Source organism: Furipterus horrens, unplaced genomic scaffold (genome assembly GCF_987537825.1).
Source record: "Furipterus horrens unplaced genomic scaffold, mFurHor1.1.pri manual_scaffold_9, whole genome shotgun sequence".
Classification (NCBI taxonomy): domain Eukaryota; kingdom Metazoa; phylum Chordata; class Mammalia; order Chiroptera; family Furipteridae; genus Furipterus; species Furipterus horrens.
In genome coordinates, this window is record NW_028327179.1 from 49,328,070 (window position 1) to 49,343,616 (window position 15,547).

At 37.9% G+C, this 15,547-nt stretch overlaps 1 protein-coding gene across 5 annotated transcripts in view; it reads right to left on the reverse strand.

Moving 5' to 3' along the window:
• Nucleotides 1-15,547, reverse strand: part of NAPEPLD (N-acyl phosphatidylethanolamine phospholipase D) — a 66,138-nt gene that overhangs the window by 18,284 nt on the left and 32,307 nt on the right. For 4 of the 5 annotated variants that reach the window (XM_090286738.1, XM_090286735.1, XM_090286736.1 and 1 more), the window contains one exon: nucleotides 10,962-11,268. In XM_090286738.1, coding sequence (XP_090142864.1) covers nucleotides 10,962-11,255 — 294 coding nt within the window. In that variant the 5' untranslated portion in view covers nucleotides 11,256-11,268. Of the gene's footprint in view, nucleotides 1-10,961; nucleotides 11,269-12,871; nucleotides 12,992-15,547 lie in introns of all 5 variants that reach the window. The other variant, XM_090286734.1, reaches the window with a different exon arrangement.

Here is a 15,547-nt window from a genome sequence, read left to right on the forward strand (position 1 = left end):
ATACATAGAATTCAGAGAAGAGCACTGTGATGATTCCTGGGTAGATCACAATCATAGATAGTTCTCCTTGATCTTTCTTTTAAGGTTTTCTACCATTGATCAAGTGCAAAATATGGTCCTTGCCTGGGAAAAGCTGATCACTTTGGGGGTAAACAGGTGTAAAACAATAACTACAACAAAATGTGATATATTATTCCTTTGGTTGTTCTGCATTTTTTCCTTGGATTAAGCTAGAGCAAGAAGCAGCTGTTATAAAACTGATTTTATGAACTGTGCTTTGGTATCATGCTCTACAGCTGCATCGAGGTCTCTGACGAAGCCGCCTCATGAAACTGGCCTCGGCATCACCTTCGCCTCTACCTTCTCACTCATTCCAGAAACATTTCTCTTAATTCTCAGTTAAAGAAAAGCTCTTCTCCAGAGCAACTGTCTTTATGCACTAGCCTGTCACTAGGAAAACTCTGAGTTTGTGCTTCCCTTTTCACTTCAGCAAGGATGTTCAGAGTGAAATCTGAAGCTGCCTTCAGCAATGTGCAGGCCATGATGGAATATATTTGTATGCTATATTTGTGACTTTATTTTTCTACCTTCCATTTGCTCTTATGTGTTCATCTTTTACTGCTGCAAATCCATTTTGAAAAGGGTTGGCAGTGGATAATTAAGTTAAACACAAGCCATGCTGTAGCCTAACAGGAAGGAAAGAAGAGCCCTGTTGCCACAGACATTACAGACACAGTGATTTGAGTAAGTTCCTGAGGAATGATGAGAAGTTCATGATGCAGAAAAAAGGAAGAAGGGCATGTCAGGTGGAAAAAGTGCCCAAGCAAGGCATAGAGCCAAATGGAACTGGTGTTTTGGGGACAAGAGACAATGTAAATCTATAAAGAATCAGAATATATTAAGAGCCCCGAATGCCATACTCTACTCAGACACAACGAGAAAGCATCTTAAAAATACAAAAGACATGACCCAATTTCTGTTGAGAGAAAACACTGTCAAGTGAAAGTTATGACCTTGGAGTATGTCATAATAGTTGCCATGAGACAAAGACCTGAACAAAAGAGACAGCAATGAGAGCAGAGACAAGAGAGGGCAGGTGGGGTGAGGCAGGTGAAGGCAAATTGAGAGGTCACTGAAATAGTCTGAGTGGGAAAAGGGCCTGGACAGGAGAAGTAGCAGCAGAGGTGGAGAATGACAAACATTTCTCTTAGCCACCTGAAGTCTTAATTTCCTCATCTGAAAAATGGGTGTAACAATTATACCTAAACTTCACTGCTGTGGGGCCTGAATTACAAGTGGCTAACAAACTATAAGCACTCCAAGTATTCCAAAGAGAAGAAGAAAGCTCAACCCTGACAACCAATCAGGTACTAACTCTATAGATCTTACATTTTCCCTGTTTCCTCTCTCAGAGTTACTAACCTATTAAGGTCCTGAGTAACAACCAGACACTTTATAAAGTCCTCCTGACTGCTCAACTGTCTTCCTTTCAACGCAATCCACTCACAAGAGCCACCTCAAAAGCAGTCTACTTATGGTATAACTCTCTCTTGCTTCACAAAACATGTCTCACCTCAGCCCAGCAGCAAGCCTGTTTGGATTGCCCCAATCTCCTTCCAGCTGTTTAACTCAACTCCACAGCGCTGTGTGTCCTGCCTACACTGGAACTGCTCTCTGTTCCCAGACTGAGCTTGAGAGCCCTGCACAACACTGATCCCACTACTCATCCCTGTGAGCACTAAATCAAACTGCACACCCTTCATTAAGACCACCCCTGGGTGCCCACTGCTGGAAGCAATCATTCCTGCCTCTCAACTTCATACCACTTCGCTCATGCATCAACTATGATAATTCTGTCCTATTCCTGGTTAAATGTATACAGGATGTATTTCATGTCTTATTCAACTCTGAATCACTCACAGTGCTGGTTCAGTGATGAAATATAATATGCTTAATAAAATTAGTTTGATGAATGAATAAATGAATGAATGAATGAATGAATGTAAATTTTTCAAATCAGTTATCAAAGTTAATAGTCGGGGTCAGTGAACAATAGTAAATGCCATATGTTGTACTTATCAAGAATAAGGAGGAGAGTCAATGAATATAAATTGAATACCTACCATCCATTAGGCTTCATATTAGGCACATAATGATGATGATGAATTATCTAAAACAGGGTAAGTAGGTTTACAGTTGTCAGTATACAAAACATAGAGTTTATTCTTTTGTTGTTATTATTGTACTATTTTCCACACAAACAACTGTAAACATACTTTTGCCCCACTCTGTATATCAGATACTTCAGTGTAACAGAAAATAAAATAACATTAACAATAGCTACCATTTATGGAGTGCTTACTATGTGCTAGACACTGTAATAACTGCTTCATAATAAATTTTTAGTTTAGCTCTGGACAGGTAGCATAGTTAGAGCATCATCCCGATTCACCAACACTGTGGGTTTGATCCCCAGTCGGAAAAAATCAATGTTCTCTCTCTTCCTTTCTCTCTCAAATCAATTTAAAAATAGCTGCCTCATACCAGTTTAAAAAAAGAAAAAAAATTAGTTTAATACCAACCACAATACTGGAGATAGGTATATTAACTATCTCCACTTTACAGGTGAGAAAACAAAAAATTAGAAAAGTCACAACATTCACACAAGGTAACCCAGCCGCTAGCTTCCACACATGCTGGCTCTCATCATTATACTACTCCAAAATATTATCTAATTTAATACATTTTTAAAAAGTAACAACCTGGGAACCAAATGAGGGAGAATAGGACACAATGAACTTTTGGAGATGATGGGTATGTGACATTCTCTTGATTGTGGTGATCATTTCATGGGCACATACTTGTGCCAATACTCATCAAATTGTACTTTTTGAATATGTGGAGCTTGTATTATGTTAATAAAACTATAAAAAATGTTTTCCCTGACTGGTGTGGCTCAGTGGGTTGGGCATCCTCCCATAAAGTGAAAAGTCACTGGTGTGATTCCTGGTCAGGGCACCTGCCTGTGTTGTGGGTTTGTCCGGGTTGTGGGGGATCAGTTTCTCACATCAGTGTTTCTCTCCCTTTCTCCATCCCTTCCTTTCTCTCTAAAGAAATAAAATCTTTTAAAATAAAAAATAAATAAATAAAAACCATTTGAAGTTTGGTATCTGGTATTATCTGTTGATTGTTGAGGGGAGACAAAACCTTTAATAGAGTATCTCTGGCAGCCCCAACTTGTTCTCCAAACAAAGCATTAACAGGTACAGTGCTGAAAGAACAGATCCCAGTCACAAAGGACCATATACTCTATGATCCTATTTTTACAAAATATCAGGAATAGGCAAAATCATATAGAAAACAGACTAGCAACTTCCAGGGACTGGAAGACAGCAGGAGAATTGGAGGGTGGTGAATACGGATATGGGTTTCTTTTTAGGGTAATGAAAATAGATTAGGTTGTGGCAATGTGTCACACTATAAGCACAACCATAAGCACACTAAAAACCACTGTCTTAGGAAACTTTAATATCTATACCTTAAAACTCAAATTTGAATTAAAATTTTAAATTAAAACATATTTTTCTTTTTCACATTTTGACCATAGAAATTACCAAAATACCTCCAATTGAATTTTGATTCTAATGTTTTATATCTTTTATTATTTATTCAATTACAGTTGTCCCAACTTCCCCCCCTTATCCCCGTCTAACTAGCCCACCCCTCAAACCCACAGTCAATCCCCTTGCTGTTGTCCATGTCCATGGATCATTCATACATGTTCTTTGACTAGTCCCTTCCTCTTCCTTCCACCATGACTCATACCCACCTCCCCTCCTACAGCTATCAGTCTGTTCCTAGCTTCCGTGTTTCTGATTCTATTTTTCTTGTTAGTTTATTTTGTTCATTAGATTCCAGTTATATGGTATTTGTCTTTCACTGACTGGCTTATTTTACTTAGCGTAATAGTCTCCAGTTCCATCCATGCTGTCACAACAGGTAGGACTTCCTTTTTTTCCACTGTGTAGTATTCCATTGCATAAATGTACCACAGGTTTTGATCCACTGATCTAGTGATGGGCACTTGGGCTGTTTCCAACACTTAGCTATTGTAAATAGCACTGCTGTGATCATAGTGGGGCATAGGTTCTTTTGAATTGGTGTTTTAAGATTCTGAGGGTATATTTCCAGCAGTGGAATTGCTGGGTCAAAAGGCAGGTCCATTTTTAGTTTTTTGAGGAAATTCCGTACTGTTTTCCACAGTGGCTACACCAGTATGCATTCCCATCAGCAGTGCACTAGGGTTCCCTTTTCTCCACATCCTCACCAGCACTTATTGTTTGTTGACTTATTGATGATAGCCATTCTGACAGGTGTGAGTGATATCTCATTGTGGTTTTAATTTGTATCTCTCTGATGACTAGTGATGTTGCCCATTTTTTAATTGGGTTGTTTGTCTTCCTGGAGTTGAACTGTATGAGTTCTTTATATAATGTTATACATTTTGACATACTATCTGTATCAATGGTACAACATCGATCAAAATTGCTTAATATTTTTAACTCCTCCTTGATCAAAAGAGAAAATGTTCTTCATAAAATATTTGCAAAGTACAGAAAAATATAAAGAAAAGTAGTCATCCTTTGTATCAATATGAAGAGATTATAACCTCTTAACATTTTGCTATCTTTACCCACAGTTCTATTTTTAATTATGGTTAAGATCATATGGTATTCATATTGTCTAGTTTATTTTTAATTTCATATTATGACATTTTCACCCACCACTTAAAATTCTGGAACACTAAGTATTTAAAAACAAAATGAATAAAATTTTTACATTTTTAATTGATTTTAGAGAAAAGGAGAGAGAGATAAATAAATGTTGTTCCACTTATTTATGCATTCATTGGTTGATTCTTGTAACTCAAATCTTTTTCAAAAGTGATCAAACCTGCAACCTTGGCATATCAGGGTGATGCTAGAACCAACTGACCTACCTGGCCAGGGCCAAAATGAATAAATTTTGAAGGAAATATGTCAGATATAAAACAAACAAAAATGATGGAATACAGGAGAAATTAAAAGAAAATTACAGAGGATTGATCTAGGAGATCCAAAATATAATTAGTAGTCATTTTAGAATGGAAAGATGGAGAGAAACAAATTTTCAAAGAAATATACAAGAAAATTTCCTAGAACTTAAGGAAACAGACTTTCATATCTAAAGGGCACACCATCCATCAAGCATAATGAATAAATAACCACACATCATGGTGAAATTTCAGAACACTGATGCCAAAGAGATGATCCTCAAGGTTTCTACAGAAATAAAAATCATACACAAGGGATCAAGAAGGCACGGACTTTCTCCACAGCAATACTAAAATAAGGTCACAGAGGTAATGCTTCCAAATTCTGAGAGAAAACTGTTTCCAAACTAAAATTCTATATTCACACTATCAATTAAGAGTGAGAATAGACATTTCAGACAAGTAAGGTTTCAAAAACTGACTTCTGAAGTACTCTTTTCTCAGGAAGCTCTCATTAAGAATGTGCTCCACCAAAATGAGAAAATATCCAAGAAAGGAGAACAAGTGGGATTCAGGAAATGGCAACACTGAAGAGGCAAAGGAGCCAGGATGATGGTAAAGGGAGATCCTGGAACAGAAGCTGGCAGGGAGCCTGGAGGCTGCCAGCCCGGATTACAGGTCTGTACCAAAAGACCACCTGAGGGTCTCCTTCGAGAAAACTGTATTAAGAAGCCATAGGGAGAAGGGAAATCGTCAGTCAGAAAGTTAAGCAGATGAAGAAACAAAAGAGGTATCATTAAACCCAGGGGGGAAAAGTATATAAAAAAGGAGACATGACCAATGTACATTAGTTCATCACTGAAAAATATTGATATATTCACAACAATATAAACAGTTAAAGGGAAGTTCAAATGGGAGAGAGATGGGGAGGGAGTCAGAGTGAGTTAAATCTGATAGAAAATATGAATGGCCACAGAAAGACAAGTACTGCACAATTCCGTGTATTTGAAGCATCTAAAATAGATTCATAGAATTGAAGAGTGGAATGGAGGTTGCCAGAGGTTGGTTGGAAGGAAAGGGAAATGGGGAGCTACTATTAGTGGGCACAAAGTTTCAGTGAAACAAGATGAAGCTCTGGAGAACTACTGTACAGCATTGTACATATAGTCAAGTGCAATGTACACTTAAAAATTCATGGAGGGAGATCTCATGTTGTATTCTTATCACAATAAAATTAAAAGAAAAATGAAGGTAAACTCTAAGGGAATGACTGACAGGGTTGCAAGTTGTTGCCTCTGAGAACTAGGACTGAGTAGCAGGTGCTGGTTAGGGAACTAGTATTTGTCTAATAAGCCTTTCAGTACTAAGAGTTTTTAAGAACTGTATACAGGTATTTTTTCTCTTCTTAAAAATAAAAAAGCAACCTGTTAACATACTATAGTATAAATATAAAATAATTGGTATGTTTCATTTTCCCAAAGGGCACCCTGTTCTTCACAATCACATAGCCAAAAAGTACACTATATTTCCAAAGTACTTTCATGTGTCCGGTAAACCAAAAAACAATTTTAGTGACCTAAACTGTCTTTCCCTAACTTTGTAGACAAATAAAGAAAAGGAGCTCCTTGAGGGTTTGTGACAGAAATAAGGTCACACAATGGGGGAGGAATCCTGAACCGGAGTCTGGTTTCTGTACTCCTGGTGTCCCACTTTTTCTACTAGGTCATGCTGTGCAGCCTCAGTTCTTGTCTCTCACACTGATGTGACAGCCCCCTGCTCACTTCTACAATAGTAACTGACAAGAACAGCCTCCTTCACTTCATTAGACTCAGGAGGTGCCTGTCTCCCTCCCTCTTTGAGACTCTCTGTCTCTTTTCCCCTAATTACTGGTGATTATGATCAACAATAACAACATGACAAGTCACTGAGCCAACTGCAACAGCACAAACCAGTGACAGTATCTGAATAGCACAAAGCCTGTGAACCGGCACACTACTCTAAAGACCCAGAAAAGGCAAATATCAGGAACTGTGCAAGTAGAGAAACATTATTAAGACAAAAACAGAAATTTATGTCCTGCTCCTTAATACAAGTAAAATTTGTACAAAAAATATTCTCTATGAAAATGATTTGTAATCTGTAGACTTAATTCCTGGGAGATGTCTTGATATGTGAATCCCAGTTTTTGAGATGTGTGGTTTTTGTTTTTCTCAAATAACTCTGATCTTTAAAGTTAAAAAAAAACAAACATTATTATTGGAGAATGCAACTAAATTGTGTAGCTCTGCTAAATGATTCTTTTCATTTTATTTAGATTTGTTTTACTAGTTATCTTATACTTTAAACATGTTTCCTCCAAAACACTTTTATATTTATATACCTAAATAAATATGATATAAATTATATAATATATAATTATAATCCTGCATATCATAAAATCCCTGATAATTCAAGCATCCACGTGGCACCATACATAGTTATTATAATATTATTGACTATCGGTAAAAAATAAATAAAATTTAAAAAGAAAAAAGAAAGGGGAAAAGTTAGGACAACTGTAAAAGAAGAATAAAAAATAAAATAATATAGAGAAAAACAGTATTATTTACTATCTTCCCTACGCTGTACTTTACATCCCTGTGACTATTTTGTAACTGCCAATCTGTACTTCTCAATCCCTTCACCTTTTTCACCCAGCCCCCCGATCCCCTCTCCTCTGGCAGCCGTCAGTTTGTTCTCTGCATCTATGGCTGTTTCTGTCAAAACAGTTGTGTTTTATTAAACTCTAGCCTCCCAATGTCTAACAAAAAAAAACAAAAAACAAAAAAATTCCAGGCCCTGACCAGTGTGGTTCTGTTCGTTGGGTGTCATCCTACAAAGCAAAAGGTCACTGGTGTGATTCCCGATTGTGGCACAACCCTGCATTGTGGGTTCGGTCCCCAGGCAGAGAGCATATGAGAGGACACTGATCACGTTTCTCTCTCACATCGATGTCCACACCCCCCTCCTTTTCCCTCTCTCTAAAAATAAATAAATAAAACCTTTAAAAAAAAAAAACAATTACCAGAAATTTGATTAAATTCTAAATTGACCCAATAATCTGAAACAGGTGTGCTTTATATGGTTCTTAACATGTTTTCTTTTCCAGAAAAATGTATAACTATCACATTTAGGAGTTGGTAAAAATTAATAATCTTGCCAACTAAAAGGGATTAAATATGGAATGAGTTATCTATAAAAATAAGTATATATGCATTTGATCTCGTTCTAGGCTTTCATTGGAAACAAGATATAGGTAAGAGATAAGAAACAAAATATAAAATAGAATAGGGCAGAAGTGTCTTCTTTCTCCTTTTATGTAAGGCATATTTAAGTGGTACATATTGAGAACTCCTTTGACATTTTTTTAAAAAGCAAATCATTTGCATTAAAAAAATAAGCTTACACTTCATTAAGGAATGTAGCTCCCACCTGTATCACCCTACCTTCTTTTTCTGCTTTATTTTCTTCAGAGTACTAATAATCTTTTAATATACCACAGAATTTAGTCACTGTTTACTGTCTCTCTTGTCCACTAAACCTAAGGTCCCAGATGGCCAAGGGTGTCTTTCTGCTTTGTCCATGGCTCTATCTCTAGCAACTAGAGATATATTTACTAAATCGGAATCGGAATCGGCAGCCGTCCGTCTCGAGAGATGATGGTGTAGCTTCTTAAGAGTCTATCTGCACCGCCGAGAATGGCTGTGCAGTCCGACTCGGGAGTGACACGGTATCTGTCTCCTCCCGTGTTGAATCGACATCTTGCGATGACGCTGGAGTGTCCTCTCCAGTGAAGCTGAAGCTACAGAGCCTGGGCTGGGTGATATGGAGGGTCTGCTGTTGCCCATGCAGCAGACCCCCCCTCTCTTCGCAGCTGAAGGGTCCAAGGGAAAGACGGAGTCAATACAGCTTGGCTTCAGGTGCGCCGCAGGAGTTGCCGGTGTTGACTACAATGTCAAACCGCCTTAGGGACTCCGGCTCCGGATTTTCTGTCAGGGTTTACTCCCTTAGCCTTTCCCCTGAAGAGGTATGCCGCAAGGGAGCGGAGGTTTTTTGGAGTCAGAGTTTTCCTTCTCTGATGTGCCCTGACTGGAAGATCGAACCAGCGACACTTAGCTCGCAGGCTGACGCTCAATCCACTGAGCCAAACCAGCCAGGGCCATATTTACTAAATACTGACTAAATAAATGAATAAATAAGTGAGTTGATGGACTGACTTGAGAGGGTCCAATAGCTCCCAAAATTATAGTAAAAAGCAATGTGTTTTTGTGCCTGTGTATATTTCTCTAAGAAGAGGGTCCACAGCTTTCATCAGATTTTCAAAAGGGCCAGTATCAAAAAGAACCTAAGGACCATTGGCCTGGCAGTCCTCGGAGATTCGATACAGTTTCTAGAATATCTCCAAATTATTAGACTGCAGAGACGTATTTCTGTCTTCATGTAGTCACTCACTTTCTCTTTGAAATACAGTCAAACTAAAGACACCATTGCTATCTCTGTATTTTTACAAGCTGTAGCTCAAAAACCAGGAGCAATTTACCTCAACAGGTAGCCTACCTGTCTTAGCCACCTGCCCTAACCCTTCTCTTCACAGCTCAACTTCATGTCTGTCTTCATATGGGATTCGTCAGAAGGAGAACAAGAATTTTCTTGTTCTTCTCATCCTCAAAGTTGAAACATAAACACAAGGTTTTATCTATTAATGTCCTAACTCCTTCTAAAAACATGCTGGTAAGATATTCACGTTAATCAATTCTGCCTACTAGTATCAATACTATGAACATTCTTTAGCATTAAAGTGATAATTTCAGTTTTTTTAACCCAATATCCTTTAAAGAAAAATGGATGCACACACCCAGATAAAATGTCTAACACCACCACCTACCCACTGTCTCTCCTGCCTCTTGCCACTACAGATCAAGCCTCTACTGATGCCACTTTTTTTTCAACCCATCCCCCACCCTCAACCTCAAGTTCCTTCTATCTCAACTCCCCAGAAAGCCTGGCAGGGCAAGGGGTTGGTGGAAAAGAGTGGCCCAGGGAGATAGGACATAGGAGAGGGAAAAGAACCTAAGAAAGGAGAAAGAGATGGTACTGCAACTGGGAGACACCCCAACAGCACCGCCGCTAAAGTATAATCTCATTCAGCTAATAAACCTTCTGCCAAATGTTAGTAAGTTTTTGTCTAAGTAAAACCAACATATTTAAGGACCAATAACCTATTGCCAATTTTTAAAGACCTGAAAAGATTATCTGAAGATTTCTTTTATAGCTTTAGCAGCTTTATCCAAGGATGAAAAGCCAAGAACTCTTAGGCCAAGCCTTAACCCTTGTAATTCATACTCCAAACACACATCAGGTTACTACTTTCTGAAACATGGCATGTACTTTCTTATCTTTGTGACCTTTTTCACACCACCTATAAAACCACTTTTTATCTCTCTATGCCCATGTCAAATATGACCTCCTCTGTGAAGTCATTTCCAACCCCACCAGTGAAAATTACTTCTTTCCTTGCACTTCTAAAGCACTCTGTATAATTGTGGGAGAAGGGATGGGCTGGGAGGGGGGAGCAATGGGGGAAAAAGGGGACAACTGTAATTGAATAACCAAAAAATAAAATTAAAAAAAATAAATAAATAAATAAAGCACTCTGTTCCTACCTCTAGTTGCCACCAGATCAGAGTTGGTTATTCATATATGTACTCTGCTGCTGAACCATGAATTTGAGAGCACCTTTACCTTTATCTCCCCAAAACCCAGCCCTCTGCCTTATATAAAAGGGGTTCAACTAATCTGAGTGTCATAATACAATTCACAGCAAAGTTATATACCTATATATATACATATAAAGAGTAAATACACAGCAACCAAAAGAGCCAAACTCTACCTCTTTGGAACATGGAATGCTGCTGTGATCTTTTTCCATTATCAGCCATCTGAGAACATTTGGGATAGAGGGACTTTTCCATGTTGGCCAAGGGTTAACAAATCTTCCATTCTTTCCTCTTTTTGACTTAGTCACATCTTCCTCTAGTCTGTAATCCAGTTTAAAACTTTTCCTGGAAAACCTAGAAGAATCACTTCCTCCAGAATTCCGTACTGAATTTTGGCGTTTTCTTACTGCTTCTTTAGGATACTGGCTGCTTGTCATCAGAGACTCATTGCTTTCATTTTCATCCATGTCCTTCGGAGAACTAAAAAAAAAAAAAAAAAAAAAGGAAAAATACTGAGTTTAATATAAAGGCATTAAAACATATTATATAGTATATTTCTCAGCCAATAAAAATTCCTCAAACTTATAAAAACATCATGTCTCTATTAGCTCAAACTTTCTTATGAAAAAATACAAGCATAGAATCCAGTATTACTGCTGGCTAAATAGAATAGATGTTTACCCATTTCTGCCAAACCTTTTTAAAATTCCTTAGAGCTATAATCGAAACAACCTACTCCACCAGCTAGAATTTGAAGATGAAAATTTCCATTTCAATGACATCTTGTAAAAGAAATTAAAGCACCTTCATGAATCTATAATATTTTCATACCTGAACTTAAAAACTATTATTGTTAATAATAAATAGTAAGGAATGCCTTAGTTTCTTGAGAATACCTCAATAATCAAGTAATTTACACATAACCCCACTGGGCCTAGTCAATTTTTACTCTAAAGATAATCTGTTATACTATGCCCCTAAAAAGTGCAATGAGTTCAAATCCCCAAGGAGATAAATAACACATTGAGAGGCATTTTAATAATGTAGTTAAGTGGCAAACACAGCAAATTTGTATTAACTCAGATTAAGAAATGCAAAGACAGTGCAGTGTGTGTCCTAGCTATGTGATTGTAAGTAAATTTTCTAATCTCTCTCTGCCCCAATTTCCTGATGTATAAAATGGAGATAATAACACAGCCTGCCTGTAAGGTTTATTGAGAGGATTTAAAAGCTAATACAAGCCCTAGTCAGTGTGGCTCAGTTGGCTGAAGACTGAAATGCTAAGGGTTCGACCAAAGGGCACATACCTAAGTTGCGGATTTAGCCCACGGTTGTACAAGAGGCAACCAATTGATGTTTTTCTCCCTCTCTCTCTCCCTCCATTGCTCTCTCTCTAAAAATCAACAAGTATATCCTCAGGTGAGAGAGACAGAGAGAGAGAGCACTAACACAAGCAAAATACTTAGAAATGTGTACATAACACATGTGTATGCACATGATCACAGCTCAACAAATGTTAGCTCTTGTTACTGCTACCACCACCACCAGTTAACACAAGGCACTGAAATCCTTGATTTTGAACTACGTATATAGGACTCTAAACACATAGAAGTGATAATGTATTAAGAATATGCATTCATCTGCCATGAATTTCATTTCTTTCCTACTGTACTAAACAAAAATTTGCTGTCTAGTTTAAATCAATGCATACACTTAATACATTTTATAACCCTAAGAAAATAAGCACAATAACAGAAAGCCAAATATTATTTTTATGACTTTAATAGTGTTTAAATAAAAATATTATCCAAGAGATAAATGGAAAGACCACAAACCCCAGGACAAACACATTCACTGAACCAAAACGTTATTTTCAAATTGTCAGGAGTAAATAGTCTACAGTCTAGAGAATAATTGGTGTTCAGAAAAGAAATCACAACTCACAAAAGTACTCATCATTGCTCAGCCTTCACTGTTCGGGGGAGAGTTTAATAGCTGACAGAGTCTAACAAGATTTATAGCTTGTGAAAATAACTTAATCTTTCTAGCCCTCAATTTTCTCATCTGTTAAATACCTACTCACCTCATAAAGGTTTCAGATGATTAAATGACATGACACACATAAAATGCTTGTCTTTCACCAGATGTTAATTCTTCTTTTCCTTTTCCTACTAACTGGCCATTCATCTAAATTCTTTAAATTCTATTAGAAAGCAAAGGATCTGGGTGAGTTATGTCAGCATTTCTCATAGAATTGCTCTACCTGGGTTATAATTAAGTTCAGGCCCAGGCCTTTACAAAAGACAGAAAGAAAAACTATCCATTAAAATCCCACTTCATTAAATGGATGTAAACACACAAGTTTAGAGTCTAAGTTAGTCCCAAAGATAGTATGTGTAAGAGATGAAAGAGCCAACTCTATGCTATCCCTTGTAATGATAAACAGCTTGTGAGATACATGCATGTATCTACATATCAGTATATATACATATATTCATATATATCCATATATGTACATAAAATACAAATGGAATTCTACCAACTATATTATAAATTTTTGGCTCATTGTTTGAAACAATCAGAGGACAGGGAGAAGGGGAAAAAGAGCACTCAATCAAAAACCACAAAAGTCAAAACAGGGCTTTTAGACAACATCTAGTTGTCTAATGCACCTGGGACATTAAGAAACAAGAAAGGCCTGTGAGAGCCAAGATGCTAAAAGTATAAAGGGCAGGATTGTAAATTGTGGTTCTAGATCAGGGGCCTGAACTGAGACATTAAGGTTTGGCTAAACTGTAGGCAATGGAGAAAAACTGAAAGTGCTCAGAGGGAGTATTTAGAGAAGATAACCCTGGTAACAGGACAAAAACGAAAGGTTATGGATAAAAATTGGAGCCAGAAAGATAAATTAGTAAGAAACAGAAGAAGTCCGGAACATCCACCAATATCAAAGTACTATGCTACATGTTCTACACATGTCATTTAAACTACTGCTCTTACCCTAGCCAGGTTGCTCAGTTGGCTGGAGTGTCATCCCATATGCCAAGGTTGTGGGTTCCATCCCCGGTCAGGGCACGTACAAGAACCAATTGATTAATGCATAACTAAGTGGAACAACAAACATCTCTCTCTCTCTCTTTTTCTCTCAACTCCCTTCCTCTCTTTCTCAAATCAATCAATAAAGATTATTTTTTTAAAAATAACCTTGGCTGGGAGCTCAGCTGGTTAGAGTGTCGTCCTGATACACCAAAGTTGCAGGTTCAATCCCGATCAGGGCACACACAACAATCAACCAATGAATGCATCAATAAGTGGAACAACAAACTGATATTTCTCTTTCTCCCTCTCTCTCTCATTAGTAAATTTTCTTAAAAATTAAATAAATAAAAATAAGTAAACTACTGCTTCTAGCAAATTTCCAAGGTAGGTAATGTAATCTCCAGTTTTTAACTGAAGCACTGAGAAGTAGATCACAGACCAATCAAAGATGATGAGGAAGTGACAGTGAGAAGTGAAAGAAAAGAATAAATCCAAGAGACAACAAAGAAGCTGAATCACTAAGACTCCAGAGTCTCTGGATACTCCCAAACTTTGGACAAATTATAGGGTGGGTGGGGATGGGGTGGGGGTTACAAAAGTAGGGGGAGTCAGAAGCAGCAGCACCACTAACCAAATAAAAGAATTAGGGGAAAGAAAGTACTTGGAGTATAGAAGAGAGGTGGATTCTGACCCAGTGAGGAAGCAAGAATTCAAGCAGAAGGCTCACTGACACCCAGTGGATGATCCTGGGATCTAGGTTGCTTTGGGGTGATAAAAATGAGAGTAAGATAACAAAGAGGTTTCCAGGGATGTGGAAAGTAAAGCAAGAGTGAGAAACGGGTTCAGTGCTCTGTTTTCTCCCTGAACAATAAATTTTTTTTCAAAGTTGTCTATTCATACTATCCCCACTTTTTTACCTCCCATCTACTCAGGCTCTCACCTTAAATCAATAATGGGGCAAAGGTCTCTTTATCAAAAGATAAAGTATCTCAGTATGAGGGCAAAGGTCAGTAAGATGTGTTTCTAGCTTTGCCCACACTAGCCTTCTCTGCTCTAAACAGTCACCTTAATCCTTTTCCTCAGGGCCACCTACAGCTACCACAGAGCCTTTGAACATGATTTTTTAAATATCCCTGGGGTGAGAGGAAGAAATGAGTGGATATGGATATTCATAGGATTATGAACTACCATGAAAGTTGTTCAAGCAACACAAAATGTTGGCTCTAAAATGCATCATTTACACTATGCACTTGTAAGTATGAAATGTTGCAAAGGAACATAAGTTCATAAAAACCTGAACTGTGACAATCTGGACTTGTTCATTTAGAGGAAAATTACTGGAAGTCCATTCAGTGAATGTGCAAAAGGCGCTGCTGTGACAAAGTAAGCCTTGGCCCACTGGGGATGTGCAGAGCCTGCCTGAGGGCTGGGTCATGAGATAACAGCTTTCTGGTCACTCTGTAGTGGATACAGCCTCAGTCTCACAAGGGTCATCCTTAAACATCAGAGAGAAAATGGTAAGAGAACTAGAACTGAGTGTAAATGGAAAAGGGGCCACATCTAAACCAGACACTCAGGGGAGGCCTGCATGGCAGCCTTACAAACTCAGACACTGAAAGTAACCACACAGGGTGGTCTGAAATTAAAATTTCTTAACTAAAAGTGAGTCATGGCAGGTAGTCACATCCTAGGCCTATAGCTTCCTAGACAAAGGTCAATC